At 37.7% G+C, this 14,599-nt stretch overlaps 1 protein-coding gene across 3 annotated transcripts in view; it reads left to right on the top strand.

The window, feature by feature from the left end:
• Positions 1 to 14,599, top strand: part of SCN2A (sodium voltage-gated channel alpha subunit 2) — a 125,873-nt gene that overhangs the window by 76,204 nt on the left and 35,070 nt on the right. For all 3 annotated transcript variants that reach the window (XM_067471896.1, XM_067471899.1, XM_067471902.1), the window contains exons 8-17: positions 378 to 441; positions 1,461 to 1,602; positions 2,418 to 2,624; positions 4,786 to 5,079; positions 6,581 to 6,928; positions 7,101 to 7,233; positions 8,836 to 9,074; positions 9,541 to 9,714; positions 10,929 to 11,285; positions 12,284 to 12,763. In XM_067471896.1, coding sequence (XP_067327997.1) covers positions 378 to 441; positions 1,461 to 1,602; positions 2,418 to 2,624; positions 4,786 to 5,079; positions 6,581 to 6,928; positions 7,101 to 7,233; positions 8,836 to 9,074; positions 9,541 to 9,714; positions 10,929 to 11,285; positions 12,284 to 12,763 — 2,438 coding nt within the window. The remainder of the gene's footprint in view (positions 1 to 377; positions 442 to 1,460; positions 1,603 to 2,417; positions 2,625 to 4,785; positions 5,080 to 6,580; positions 6,929 to 7,100; positions 7,234 to 8,835; positions 9,075 to 9,540; positions 9,715 to 10,928; positions 11,286 to 12,283; positions 12,764 to 14,599) is intronic.

Raw genomic sequence — 14,599 nt, 5'->3', positions numbered from 1 at the left:
GAGAATGAATTCACTGTGACATTCCTCTTTACCTTTAGCTCACTGTACCAAAAACATGACTAATTATATTTGGTGAAGCAGGCTTTGATGGCCATCAGAGTTAATGTCAAAATAAATATATTAATCTTAAAGGAGCCACAACACTCAATAGTTATTTTGTTAGTTAGTCAAAACCTTTAAAAAAAAGTGGGGAAAGGAGGGTTGCATGATAGTTCCAAGAATCCCACTGCTTGAATGATCCCTGATCAGTGTGGCTGCAGAACTCAGGGAACTGTAGGCTGTAAAAATCACATTTCCCAAGTGCTGAATTAGTCAATTCCATTTAAATTGTTGTTTTCAATTATGATGAATAGTAACTAATATTTCTTTCCAACCAGATAACTTTTACTTCTTGGAAGGACAAAATGATGCTTTGCTATGTGGCAATGGCTCCGATGCAGGGTGAGAAAATGTTTTATTTCATTTTTATTGTATAGTTATTGGGTTCAGCAGTTATTATTGAAATGAAACAACTTAAATTTTCCCTTTAAAATCTGTAATATTTCTAGCAGAAGACTACTGCTCAACATTTATGAAGGGGACTGTATTTATTACCCTATATATTCTTGTATATGTCTAGATTTTTTTTTCAAAAAATCAACCCCCAAAACTAGGGTCAACTTATCTACTGATGATTGTGAATACTGTATCTTCACTATTAACAAAAAAGGGAACCATTCCCTCCAATGAGTACAGTGGCAAAAGGCAAGGGCTTAGTCCATCCTTGGAGAACCTAAAAGATGCTCCAACTCCCTTAATTCTCTTTGTCATGGGACCGCTGCTGGCCTTATTGAATGCCTGGGTGGAGAAATGTTCATGTCAGCTGGTCCATGGTTTGGTATTGGTGCTTTCACCTCTCCGCAGAATGCCCTTGGACTTAACCACGGGTCATATAAAAATCCATAATTTGGCTCCAAAACATGTCTTCAGCTCATATGTGATGTCACCTTATACATAAGAATATATGGTATGTTGTTCCCCAAAGAACATTAAAGTAATATCTCCACACTGTCCCCAATTCCTTATTCTTACGTATGGTTTTGACTTACTTTTGATATCTCTGTTGACCAGTATTGGGAAACATGTAGTTCAACAGTTGTTTTGGAAGTCAGCTTAAGCCCAGGCAGCATAGCCAGTGGTGAGCGATGCTTGGAATCCAATAATAGCTTTAGGGCTACTAGCTACCCATCCCTCCATAATGGGGTACAAAAAGGATTTGAGAGAGATATTTAGTTACAATAGTCAGTGTTGAAAACATTTTGGTCCTCTTATTGGCTATCTTGAAATGTTACACAGAATAAGCTGACAGTTGTAACATGTTTTGATGTTGCTGACAACTGACTCATCACTTGTTGAAGTATCAGCTTTTATTAAAGTGTGCATTTGTTAGGATAATGGTGCAATTGTTTTCCTCTCTCTAGTCAATGTCCTGAAGGTTATATGTGTGTAAAGGCCGGTAGAAACCCCAACTATGGCTATACAAGTTTTGATACCTTCAGCTGGGCCTTCTTGTCACTCTTTCGACTGATGACTCAGGACTACTGGGAAAATCTTTACCAATTGGTGAGTACTTTTACGAAAAAGGAGTGATTAGTAATCACATCAAGGCTGATAGAATAGCAACCCTTTACATTGAGAATGTAAGCATATTGCTTTATTTATTTATTTATTTATTCAAATATTTCTATCCTGTCCATTATTTAAAGAACTCAGGGCAGCTTAAACAAGAAGTAATTACAAAAAAGATTAAAATATATTATGACAAAGATAAGCTCTATTACCATGTCACAGATAGTATACTGAAATCTATCTTATCACTTCTGAGGTATTGAAGAAAGCTTGAGCTCCCAGTTCAGTCAGCTTCTAGATATGAAATGGGAGGAGATGTCATCTTATCCATTGTCCTAGGGAACTAATTGTTTTGGGATTACCATGGATATGATTATTCCTGATTATTACATTTGCAGTACCATTAAGAATAAGACTTTTATCTCTTACTATGGCTTTATATACCAGGTTCAGTTCTTTGGAGATCTCCTCTGTCCCCACTTCCTTGCTTTAAAAACAATTACAATTGAACATTTTTACATCTGATATCTACAAGTTCATTTGAATCATGCTAGGAAAGAGCTGCTGTATATTTATACATTAATATACAATGCAGTGGTGGTTACAGTAGCTTCATATTTATTGCATAGATTAAAACAGAGTTTGGCTGCTGGGTTCCAGATACAACATATGTGAGCAACATATGGCAGTATGCTAATTTGGAATAAAAAACCCCACTGCTAATACGAATATGGCCAGTGCTCATTTTATCATGAATAGCGATGTGCTCTCTCACTTGAAAATAATGTATACTTTATTTTCTTTTGTAGACTTTGAGAGCTGCCGGCAAAACATACATGATCTTTTTTGTTCTGGTGATCTTCTTGGGCTCTTTCTACCTGATCAATTTGATCCTGGCTGTTGTTGCCATGGCCTATGAAGAGCAGAATCAAGCCACAATGGAAGAAGCTGAGCAGAAAGAGGCAGAGTTTCAGCAGATGCTTGAGCAGCTCAAAAAGCAACAAGAAGAAGCTCAGGTAGCTTTAAGATGAAATATAGTCATGTGTAGGTTCGTTTTCTGCTCATTTGGGATGGTGTGTAAAAATAATGATGTATCATATTGTTATGAATAAATTTTCAATAACTTTAAAGCATAGATTCTTTTTATTGCAATTTTCCAGTAAGAGAAAGGGTATCAGAACTTTTCAGAACAACATTTAGATATACAGACATACAGATTCTATGTAACTACATTGAATGCACAAACAGCCTTCAGTTATATTAGTTAACAAACAAAGGGGAATTACATATTTACTTAGCATTCATTTACCCATATAAATATTCATCCATCACCATGCATACATTCAAATATTACCATATTCTTTCTCCCTCCTGGAGAAGCACCTGGTTAGGCCAGATTTCCAATATTTCTGAAGCTTCCAAAACACAAAAACGCCAAAATGCATCCTCTTTCCCTAAGAACAATGCCAAGGATCAGAAACTGACTCCTCGCAAACATATCATGACAATACTTCCTAAATCACACTCCTTTCTCTTCACTTGAGAAAAGGAGGCCAAGCAAGTGTCCAGAATCCTGCTTTCCATTGTAGATCTGACACTCTCCACACACCATCTCTCTATAGAGCATGGCAGATGAACAGCGCCTCTGCTGGTCGCAATTTTTGGATTGTAATAAGGTCTCTTATATAGAAGCATTTCTTCTGAGGTTGTTCCAAAGTTGCATCATGTTTTTCCAATCTGAAACATCCTGGTTCCATCAAGTCCTGAACAGATTTTGACTCTTTGTAATTGGTGCTGGCAAACATAAGCAGCCTTGTGTTGACTTCCTTCTTAATATAAGGAACCTTTTAAACATTTCCTTAACTTAAAAGAGCCATTGTCTCCGATAAACAGATGTAAAAACATTGTTTTTCCCAAAAGTTCAACAGTTAATCATTGTCACAGTTCTTATCAATGTCAGCCATTCAACAACTTTTAATTGCAGTTTCTGAGTATAGTTGTATCTTCAGCCCAATTAGGCCCCATTCATACACATTTCATACAATTCCATTCAAAGATACATAATATATTTCATGACAATATTGAATTAGGATTCTTTTAGCTTTTAACATCAACCATTATTGAACTTGAAACATTTCAGGATAACTTCTTGGTAGAATATTTAAATAGGAGGCAGAGAGGACCATTTGAACAGGAATGAAATGATTGTAAAGTAATCCCCCTCAGGCAAAAGTTTCAGGCAGAACTGTTGTAAGAGCTCTGTTCCTTCTTCACTGGGTCACTCTCCAAAAGCTCCCATCACAAAATGAGCCTCTTCCAGAAAAATATGTAATAGAAATAACCGATCACAAAGTGTGCTTTTTGTACTTGACTCTAATTTGGCTTTACAGATTTAACATTTTCCCCATTTCACCCTTTCTGTTGAAAGGGACAAGCTGTGGGACCAGACCTAGTGAACAGGCACTTTTTATGGTGGTGCTTGGTCAGATGCAGTAATGAGATTTTTGCCCCTTATTCTTCTACATTTTGCTGGGACAGTATTCAGACTTTTCTATGTAGATACATGCTTTTAATAGGCCTGACCTGTCCAGCAAGAGAACACAAATACCATTTCGGTGTCCACTTCTTTCCTTGTGGACTGTCAATTACCAGAGAATGGATTAGACACTGATGCCCAGTACCACCGGGGAGGCATGGGCCACTTTCCTTTTCTCCTCAGCAGGCTAGAAAAGGGAAGTGTTCCTCAAGTGAAATCTAGTAATTTGAGGGTAAATTTGGCAAGAACTGCAGAATGAAGTGGCCTGCTTCAGGTGGCATCCTAAGGATGAAGAGAGAGAGAGAAATGAGGTTAGGATTGATACAGATGAATGCTACATCAAGATTTTTAAAAATCTATTGTTCCTAGCAAGGCTGAGGGAGGTCATTGCTTCAGGCAGCAAATTCCTTGGGTCAGAGCTGAACGTGACATCCTCTGGTAAATTTGGCAATGTCCTGGACTGTTTCTTTGGATTTTTAAACCTTTGCACAATTGTTTTGTAAGCTCATTCTTCTTCCCTTGGAACATTGGATTAGTGTAATGAACATCAGAGTTGTTTCTTTTAAAAAAGAAACTCCAATAATAGTATTAACAGATTAGCACTGTGCATTTTAAATGTATTTAACTTTTTCACACAACAGGCAGCTGCTTTAGCTGCTGCCGCAGATGAATCCCGGGAGTTCAGTGACGTTGGTGGTGTAGGAGGGTTCTCGGAGAGCTCGTCAGCCACATCAAAGCTGAGTTCGAAAAGTGCAAAAGAGAGGAGAAACAGACGGAAAAAGAGGAAACAGCGAGAACAATCTGAAGGAGATGAAAAGGACGAGGATGAATTTCACAAATCTGAATCGGAGGATAGCATCCGAAGGAAAGGCTTTCGATTCTCAATTGAAGGGAACAGATTGACCTATGAGAAAAGATTCTCTTCTCCACATCAGGTATTCAGACCATGTTGTGTTCTATTTACATATTAATTAATATTGGGCCAACTGGAAAATGTGTGACCCTCCATCTATTGAATGTATATTCAGAAGTATGGCTGGGTATGTTTGTTTGTTTATTTATGTGTTTATTTTAAAATAAGCCACTAAATCTTCTACATTTTGGTGCCATGAGGCTCTGGATCACTTTGTGCCCAATGATGGTCTCATACAATACAACCAGATCTTGGGTTCACATGTTCTTTTTTGTACCCTCTCTTCCCCCTTTGCTTGCCCACATAACTAATCTCTCCTTAGTGCGTTTATCAGTGACAGAGTTTTTTTGATCTTGATAAGGTCTGCCACAATATTTGTACAGACAAGCTGGTCAAGGATTTGTTATTGGTTCAAGGACCGAACCCAAAGAGACTACAAGTTTAACATAAGTCAACAATTTAGTGCAGGTGTCAAAAAGGCCAGTGCAAATCTGGGTTACATCAACAGTATAGTGTCGAGATCAGGCATGAGCAAACTTACGCCTTGCAGGTGTTTTGAACTTCAACTTCCACAATTCCTAACAGCTGGCAAGCTGGCTGGAATTTCTGGAAGTTGAAGTCCAAAATACCTAAAAGGCAGAAGTTTGCACATGCCTGGTCTAGATCAAGGGGTGTAAGAGTACAATTCTATTCAGCTTTGATCAGACCTCGCCTACAATACTGTGCACTTCTGGGCACCATAATTCAGAATGGATGTGACAAGTTGGAACGTGTTGAGAGTAAGATGAGCAAGGTGGTATTAGATCTGAAATCGTGCCTTATGAGGAATTGCCTGGGAATGTTTAACTTGGAGAAGAGAAGACAAAGAGGAGCTATTGTAACCATTCTTAAATATTTGGAGGGATGACATATTGAGGATGGAATAAGCCTGTTTTCATTTGTTCCTGAAACTAGAAGACAAACCAGTGGATTCAGATTGCCAAAAATGGAAGAGGTTGGGTTCTCTTTCTTTGGTGGTCTTTAAATAGCAGTTGAATTACTATCTGTTGAGAGTACTTTGTTGGTGTGTCTGCATGGCAGGAGTTAGTCTAGATGGCCTTTGTGGTCCCTGTCGACTCTTATGATTTTGTGATTCTATTGCCTTGTGGCTACTTCATCAGTCTGCCTCATAGTGTCTAGTGGCTCCTGTGTCTGTATGGTGGTGAATCCACTCCAGGCTTTGTTCAAATTTAAAAGAGCTCTTCAAGGTCACGAACCTATTTAGAAATATTTTAAGTAAACCAATTGAATTACTGGGGCGTAGACTGACCATTGCTAAAATTAGTCCCATTGAATTTGTTGAGTTTTACTCCCAAGTATGACCTGCAGGAGCCACAAAGTCTGGAGCTGGCCGAAAGCATTTCTGCTTCAAACCAGCCCTTGGTCTGGGATTTGACCTGGGATATTTATTTTCTTCCCCTTCTTCTCATGTGAGACTTGTGGATGTTCCTGACCTTTGGTTGCTTTCTCTCATTTCCATGCAGTCTTTGCTGAGCATTCGTGGCTCCCTGTTTTCCCCAAGGCGCAGCAGTAGAGCAAGTCTTTTCAGCTTCAGGGGCAGAGCAAAGGATATTGGATCAGAGAATGACTTCGCGGATGATGAGCACAGCACCTTTGAAGACAACGAAAGCAGAAGAGATTCCCTCTTTGTTCCTCACAGACATGGCGAGAGGCGCAACAGTAACATTAGCCAGGCCAGTCGCTCATCGAGGATGGTGCCTGTCCTTCCAGCCAATGGAAAAATGCATAGTACAGTTGACTGCAATGGAGTGGTTTCCTTAGTTGGTGGGCCTCCCGTTCTTATGTCACCCACAGGTCAACTTCTGCCAGAGGTAAAATAATAATAATAATAACAAGATATGTGAATGTTTATCTCTACCACATGCCCAGAATTGTGAAACCTGTCCAAAAAGTGTCATGGATATTAATGGTACCATTGGTTTGTACATCTTAGAGTTACAAGATAAGGTGACAATTTTACATTCATAACTAATTTATTTTCAGGGTACTACCACAGAAACAGAATTAAGGAAAAGACGATCAAGTTCTTACCATATGTCCATGGATTTTCTCTCTGATCCTACTGCAAGACAAAGAGCAATGAGCATAGCCAGTATACTCACCAACACAATGGAAGGTATGTAGACTTGAGAGGCAAGGAAGTGTAGTGTCTCTAGTGTTAGACGGAGACTTAGGAAAACTGGATTCGAGACCCCACAAAACTTGGAAACTCATGATGTGTCTCTTGGCCAGTCATGTCTTTCCCAGCATGACCTGTCTCACAGGATTATTATGTGAATATTCCAGGGGTGGGGGGAGGACAGCCATGTCAACTGACCTGGGTCCATTCGAGGAAAAGAGAGATTTTAGTATAATTAAGCTATTAATAGTTTTCCAGTACCTGGTGAAGAGATACTGGAGTTCTGTTTTAAAATGGCAAATTGTTAAATGTCTCCTTATCTTTATCTGCACCTACTGTTTGGTTTCCACTGATGTTCTTTGCATGCATGGCAATTCAAAGTTTCATTTAGAGATCTCTGGTGACCAGAGTTATGTTTTGCCCACTCTTGGCTAATAGACCCTCGCAGCTTTAGTGCAGCAAACCCTTGATTTGGGTGTTTCACTGGTGATTGTGAAGCAAATGTCTAGTTCAGCAACTCCTCCAGCTGTTTCTGTCCCCAAAACCAGCATTTCCAATGTGAAGGGACTGAAAACATGGTTGAAGAGGGGCTATTAAGTCAGAACAGAGAGCTTCTGTAGATATGCATGAAGTTTGATCTTTGTCCTGCGGCATTCTGCATCACAAGTACCAACTATTCTAAGTGTCCCAGCATCAGCAAGAAGGCTAATTGCTAATAGCCAGTTGGCATGGCACCACTGAAATGAAACACAGCACTAGGGGCAAAGAAAACAGTTTAAACTAGCCACATGGAAAGATTTGTTTTGTTTTCAAGATGAATTGTGCTTTTTGAAGGCTTCTGAAGGGACCATTCAGACTGGATCTACACTGCCCTATAATTCAATTTCAGCATATGATTAACTGCATTGAACTGGATTATATCAGCCAACACTGCCATATAATCCAAAATCAATGCAATTAATCGACATTCTGAAACTGGATTTTAAAACAGTGTAGATTCAGCCTTAGTTTGAAAATAAGGCACACATTCCTCATAGCATTTTTAAAGGTGAAGTTTGAGATTTCTCCTACTGAAATGGTGTCAGAATTTACCAAAAGTGCTGGCAAATTTGTTAGTGAGGGAAAGCCAGGAGCTGCAAAAACAAGTGGGGACACGTGAAGCTCTGTGCTGCCTATCCTGTTGAACTACAATGTCTTGAAGATTCCTGATAAACCTATGAATTCAAATTGGGATTGTTTAGTTTAAATTGTATGCTGCTTTGCAGGAACCTGTATAATATTGGCAGAATAAATAAAGGATTGTAATTCAGTTTAGGGAACTGTTGAAGGCTTTAAAAACAATTTTTGTCCAGTATGCAGCATAACCACAAATAACACATGGAGGATTTGCTGATTTCATCTACATTTTGCTGTCCCCTTAATTCAGTTACTTTTTATGACCACATTTGCTTAAGATGGTCTTTCAGAACACCAAGATTGCTAATTAATCATAGATACACATTATAGAAGAAAGTAGGTCTCAAACGTGATTCTGTGTTGAATTAACTGGATTACTCTAGAAATGTTTTAATGCCTTATTTCTCTTTCACTCTCCCTCAGAACTTGAGGAATCCAGACAGAAATGCCCTCCATGTTGGTATAAATTTGCTAACATGTGCTTAATCTGGGACTGCTGTGATTCCTGGTTAAAAGTAAAGCATGTTGTTAATTTGATTGTGATGGATCCATTTGTCGACCTGGCTATCACCATCTGCATTGTTCTGAACACTTTGTTTATGGCCATGGAACATTACCCAATGACTCCGCAGTTTAATAATGTGCTATCTGTTGGAAACTTGGTAAGTCTCCCATTTGCTGATTAAAGTACAGCAAAACAAATATTTATTGGAAAATGACTGAAATTGGTTGAACTTGCCATGCTGCATCCAGACGAAGTACTCACATTTAGGTCCAGCTGAAGTCAATGCCTTACCATGATTCCTTTTAATTTCAAAGGAAAGTAAGTGCACCTAAATCTTCTGTTGAAATCAGCAGGAAATATATCTATATCATAATAAAAGTTATAGCTCAGAGGCTCAAGTTGGTGTATACCACACCATAGTAAGATCTTTAATTTAGTAAAAAAAACATAACCTTAAAATGCTGAAAAGATGGTTTACTTCTCAAGATCATGATGAAGAAATTCACTTTTGGAGGTTTTTTTTAAAAAAAAAATAATGTTGCTGCTTGTATTTTCTCCTTCTCAGTGCAAGTTTTGATGAATGTGGCAGGGGATTATGACAAATCATACTTTTATGTGTGTAGGTGTTCACTGGCATCTTCACAGCAGAGATGTTCCTAAAGCTAATAGCCATGGATCCTTACTATTATTTTCAAGAAGGCTGGAATATTTTTGATGGCATCATTGTCAGCCTGAGTTTGATGGAGCTGGGTCTTGCAAATGTGGAAGGACTTTCTGTCCTGAGATCCTTCAGGCTGGTAAATAATATAGGATTATTAATGTATATGCTATATTATTTTACTACTCATGTTTGCATTTTATCTAAGGATTGGAGTGCTTATGAATGAATCAGCAGACAATAGTGCGGTATTCTGAAAGCACAGTCAATGCATGTTTACTAAGAAGTAGATATGGGCCCAAATCAGTTGGAACAAAAATGATTTGTAATATTCTGTGGTCCATTTCATATAATCTCCGAAAACAGAACAGGGAGGAGGGAGCTGAAAAACCCAGCAAAACGGATTAAGAGAGCCAGATTTTATGGGGTCCTGGAGAGGAAGGAGTTAAGTCTGCAATATACCTGAGACAGGGATCTATGTGGGGCTCCTAGAGATGATTGCAGCATCTTTCCTTTCTCCCCAGCAGACACAACACCCGTCCATTTCTTTTTGGAAGGTTTCCTAGGCTCCTCCATCTTCATAGACAGCCCTGATGGGAACTCGCTTTCCCAACAGCACTTGCATGGGGTGGGCATTGAAAAGTCTCTTAGTTCCTCTCAGATCATGATGGGAGTTGAAGTTTCTTTCTCTGTTTCTCTGCCAATAAAAACCTGGTTGTGTCCACACTCTGATTGGCTGAGAATGGACACAAGCAGTGACTACAATTCCCAGAACCCATTCTTATGTTTCTTATTTTAAAAATATGTTATGGTTAAAAATTAAAATAATTCCAAAAGATCAATGGATTGGTGAATTGTTTTGAAACTTGGCAGACCTGCAGTTGTAAATGGGGTCTAAAAGTGAAGCAGGTTTCATACAGATAGGCTCTTAAAATGACTGAGGACTGAACCTTGTAATTTTCCCATTGTAGCCAACAGGCCAAATTTTGGCTGAATGAAAACGGCAGCATCCCTTTATATTCAAGTAACTTCCCAGTAAACAGACTGAGAGGTCAGCTGACAATAAACCCTGAAATGGCATGCCTTTTGGCTGAATTGCACACCTCTACTAAGAAGTCAATATCATCCAGTTAAACTTGTTTCTCTCCAGATTAAGTGTGCATAAGATTCAAGTGTTCACTTTCCAAGTCACTAGTAATTATCTGCTTTTCATAACCTTTAACAACCACAGAAGTAAAAAAAGAATGCTTAGGGACAACTTCCCATTTTAGACCAAGATAACTATTTAGTAAATTAAATGAAAATTGAATGAACACTGGTCTTGATATTGAACACTGTGCTTTTATTTTTCAGCTTCGAGTTTTCAAATTGGCAAAATCTTGGCCAACATTAAATATGTTGATAAAGATTATCGGCAACTCAGTCGGTGCCTTGGGAAATTTGACCTTGGTCCTGGCCATCATAGTCTTCATTTTTGCTGTGGTTGGAATGCAGCTGTTTGGCAAAAGCTACAAGGAATGTGTTTGCAAGATCTCAAATGATTGTGAGCTTCCACGCTGGCACATGAATGACTTTTTCCACTCTTTCTTGATTGTCTTTCGGGTACTTTGTGGAGAATGGATAGAGACTATGTGGGACTGTATGGAGGTTGCAGGACAAACCATGTGCCTTACTGTCTTCATGATGGTCATGGTTATTGGAAACCTAGTGGTATGTATCCATTCAATCCACATTTTAAGTCAAACATTGTATTGCTGCTTGATTCTGTAACTTTCCATCCCTTTTAATAATTTGTGTATCCAGACACTCCTCACTTTTTGATAACCTGCTTTTTGACATCCACTTTTTCAACCAATTTGAATTATATTCAGAAACCATATGCATATGGTCTGCTCGGTCATCTTTTATTAAATTAAACCCAAATTAAAGTTTAAATGCATGTGAAATACAACATGTTTCAAATGAAAATGAATTAACTCAAAACATGACAAAGGTTTCCACATTTTGATGATTTCTTGTTTTGACTGCTCTGGTTCCTAACTAGTTAAATAAGTAGGGGACACCTATAATAAAAAAAAATCCCCAAAAGATGCCCAAGATTTACTATAAATAATTTGTGGCCTCATTTGTATGGTACTGAGTCTGTTTTATATATACACACATACACAATTTTTCCATAAACTGGACAGGTGAGTAGAGAATCTCTCCAAAGGATAGATAATTGTTTGCATCTCTCCTAGCATCTATGTCCTGCCAGATATATCTCTTTGAAAGTGCACATTTCTGAAAGGCCTATTTTCTTTTGAGAGCACAGCTTTGTTTACTGCAGGGTTTAGCAAAGGTCTAGGCCCATAACTCCCCCCCCTTTTTTTTTTTTTTTTTTTGCTATTCAGGATGGCAAACTGGACCTTCAGATTGTAGACTAGGAAAAGCATATAATGGAATGTCATTGACCTGAGAGTAATCATGAAACAAAGACCCCTTCTACACTGCCATATAAAATCCAGATTATTGGATTTGAACTGGATTATATGGCAGTGGACTCATATAATTCAGTTCAAAGCAAATAATGTGGATTATCTGCTTTGATAATCTGGATTATATGGTAGTGTATAAGGGGCCAAAGCTGATATACCAACTTCTTCAAACAGCTCTTATCATTTTACGTCACTTACGAAAAACCATCTGCCTTCTTTTTCCACTACTAGGTATTGAACCTCTTTCTTGCCTTGCTGCTGAGCTCTTTTAGTTCAGACAATCTTGCTGCTACTGATGATGACAATGAAATGAACAACCTCCAGATTGCTGTGGGGAGGATTCAGAGAGGAATCGATTACGTGAAAAGAAAAGTACGTGAATTTGTCCAAAAGGCTTTTGTGAGGAAGCAGAAAGCTTTGGATGAAATCAAACCTCTTGAGGATCTGAACAACAAGAAAGACAGCTGCATTTCTAACCATACCATTGTAGATATTGGCAAAGATTTCAACTATTTGAAAGATGGCAATGGAACAACTAGTGGCATAGGCAGCAGTGTGGAAAAATACATAATTGATGAAAGTGATTACATGTCATTCATAAACAACCCAAGTGTTACTGTGACTGTGCCCATTGCGGTTGGAGAATCAGATTTTGAAAACTTAAACACCGAGGAGTTCAGCAGTGAGTCAGATCTGGAAGAAAGCAAAGAGGTAGGTTTTTTTATATACAATATTTGCAGTGCTTCAAAATCATGTCCTGTGCTAACTAAACATTTTCTCTTTGACCTTACATTTTACTGTTTTACAGTCTCTATAAATAAATGCCACACCATAAATGTAAAAGTATTGTAGATTGTGATAATTATTCTTAACATCATTGTTCATTAAGACCATTTGGATACTTTGAGACTTTTGTGAAGATTAATATTAACTTTATGTGTTCTAGGCTTTTATTCTAACAGACTTACGAAATAAATGAACAGCTTATAGTTTTATCATTTTACCCATCTTCTATCGACAGTAGCATTTCAGAGCATATTAAATGCTAGTTTTTTCCATAATTAATTCACCAATCTATTCTGTTTTTAATGATCATGTATTGCTTGGGAAAATCTGTAGGACTTATAGAACCATTCAGTTATTTTGTTTTTAGAGATCGTCAACAATTGCCCAGTATGATGTAAATTGGTTAAAAGCATTACATTTAAAACAAGCACATCATGCAAACTTTATGTACACTAATTTATATGTTGATGACTTAGGGTTTGTCAAAATGTTAATGTCTTGCATAATCTATTGCTGATAATCACACAAAACAGTGAATATCACTAAGGGCCCTACCACACAGCCATATAACCCAGAATATCTGCTTTGAACTGGGTTATCTGAGTCCACACTGCCATATATATTCCAATTCAAAGCAGAAAATGTAGGATTTTATTCAGCTGTTTGGAAGGGGCCTGAGACTGCATCTTTCATATCCCCGTTTCTTTTGGTTCAGGAGTTGTAACTTGCTCAAATCTCATGGAAATAAATGGGATTGGAAAAATTGAGTTGAACTGTGCTTATAATTCATTTTTCTGTAGATATGTGAACTTGCTATGTCATCCTTTAAAACTCTGAAGTACTTCTTTTTAAAATGTTGCAATATTAAGAAGAAATGTCCGTGGAATATGTAATGTATTGATTTTAACATGTTCCCCTTTCCAAAAACTTATCAGCTTTAGAATGTTTCTTAAGTAGTGTCTTTTCATCAGCCGTGTACCATCTATACTCATGAACTATTTATTACATAATTCCCTGATTTTATGCTGATTTAAAAGTTGGTTGAGAAACAAATGCTCCAGCTCTCCAGAAATGTCATTTTGTATTAGCTCTTCTCCTATGAGCCTGACTGAACTTTTAATACTGCTTTTCTTACCATTATTTTGCAGCTACATAATCTAGTAAAACCATTTTAGAAATCAGAATTTTAAAATAATGACTTTGCAGCATATCTCCTAGAAAATAATACTTAATTCAGTATAGCTATTACTCAAAAGTATATTCTATCTTCTTACCATTGAGCATTATACAGACTTTGTGTTTGTTTCTCTACTTAAAGCACATCAGTGTGTGGTTTCCAAGAAAGTCACAAGTACAAACCATTAAAAAGGTTAAGTCTCATGATTTGTTCTCATAATGGTAAAAGTATAGCTTGTAAGCAATTCCTATTTAAAGTACGTTTACCACAATACATTTCAATAGTGTACAGTAAGACTCCTGAAACTTCAAGGGATACATTCCCAGATGGATCACAATTACATGAACTCGGAGATATGACCGAAAACATTACATTATCTAACTTTCAGTCCCAGTATACCATAAAGTTGTATTGGAGGATCTAGAGCAGTGGTTTTGTCACACACCAGGGCTGGGAAGGCACCCTTTAACCAATCTCATACTCCAGAGTTCAGTATATAAGCAAAGCAGTTTATTAAAGATCAAAAATAGCTTCAGCAAAAGAATAAAAGCATTTAAAATAATATAAAATATTGTCCATATAAA

The sequence above is a fragment of the Anolis sagrei genome, chromosome 1 (assembly GCF_037176765.1).
Source record: "Anolis sagrei isolate rAnoSag1 chromosome 1, rAnoSag1.mat, whole genome shotgun sequence".
Classification (NCBI taxonomy): domain Eukaryota; kingdom Metazoa; phylum Chordata; class Lepidosauria; order Squamata; family Dactyloidae; genus Anolis; species Anolis sagrei.
Note: the sequence above shows the minus strand (reverse complement) of the source record. Positions and strands in the feature narration are given on the sequence as shown.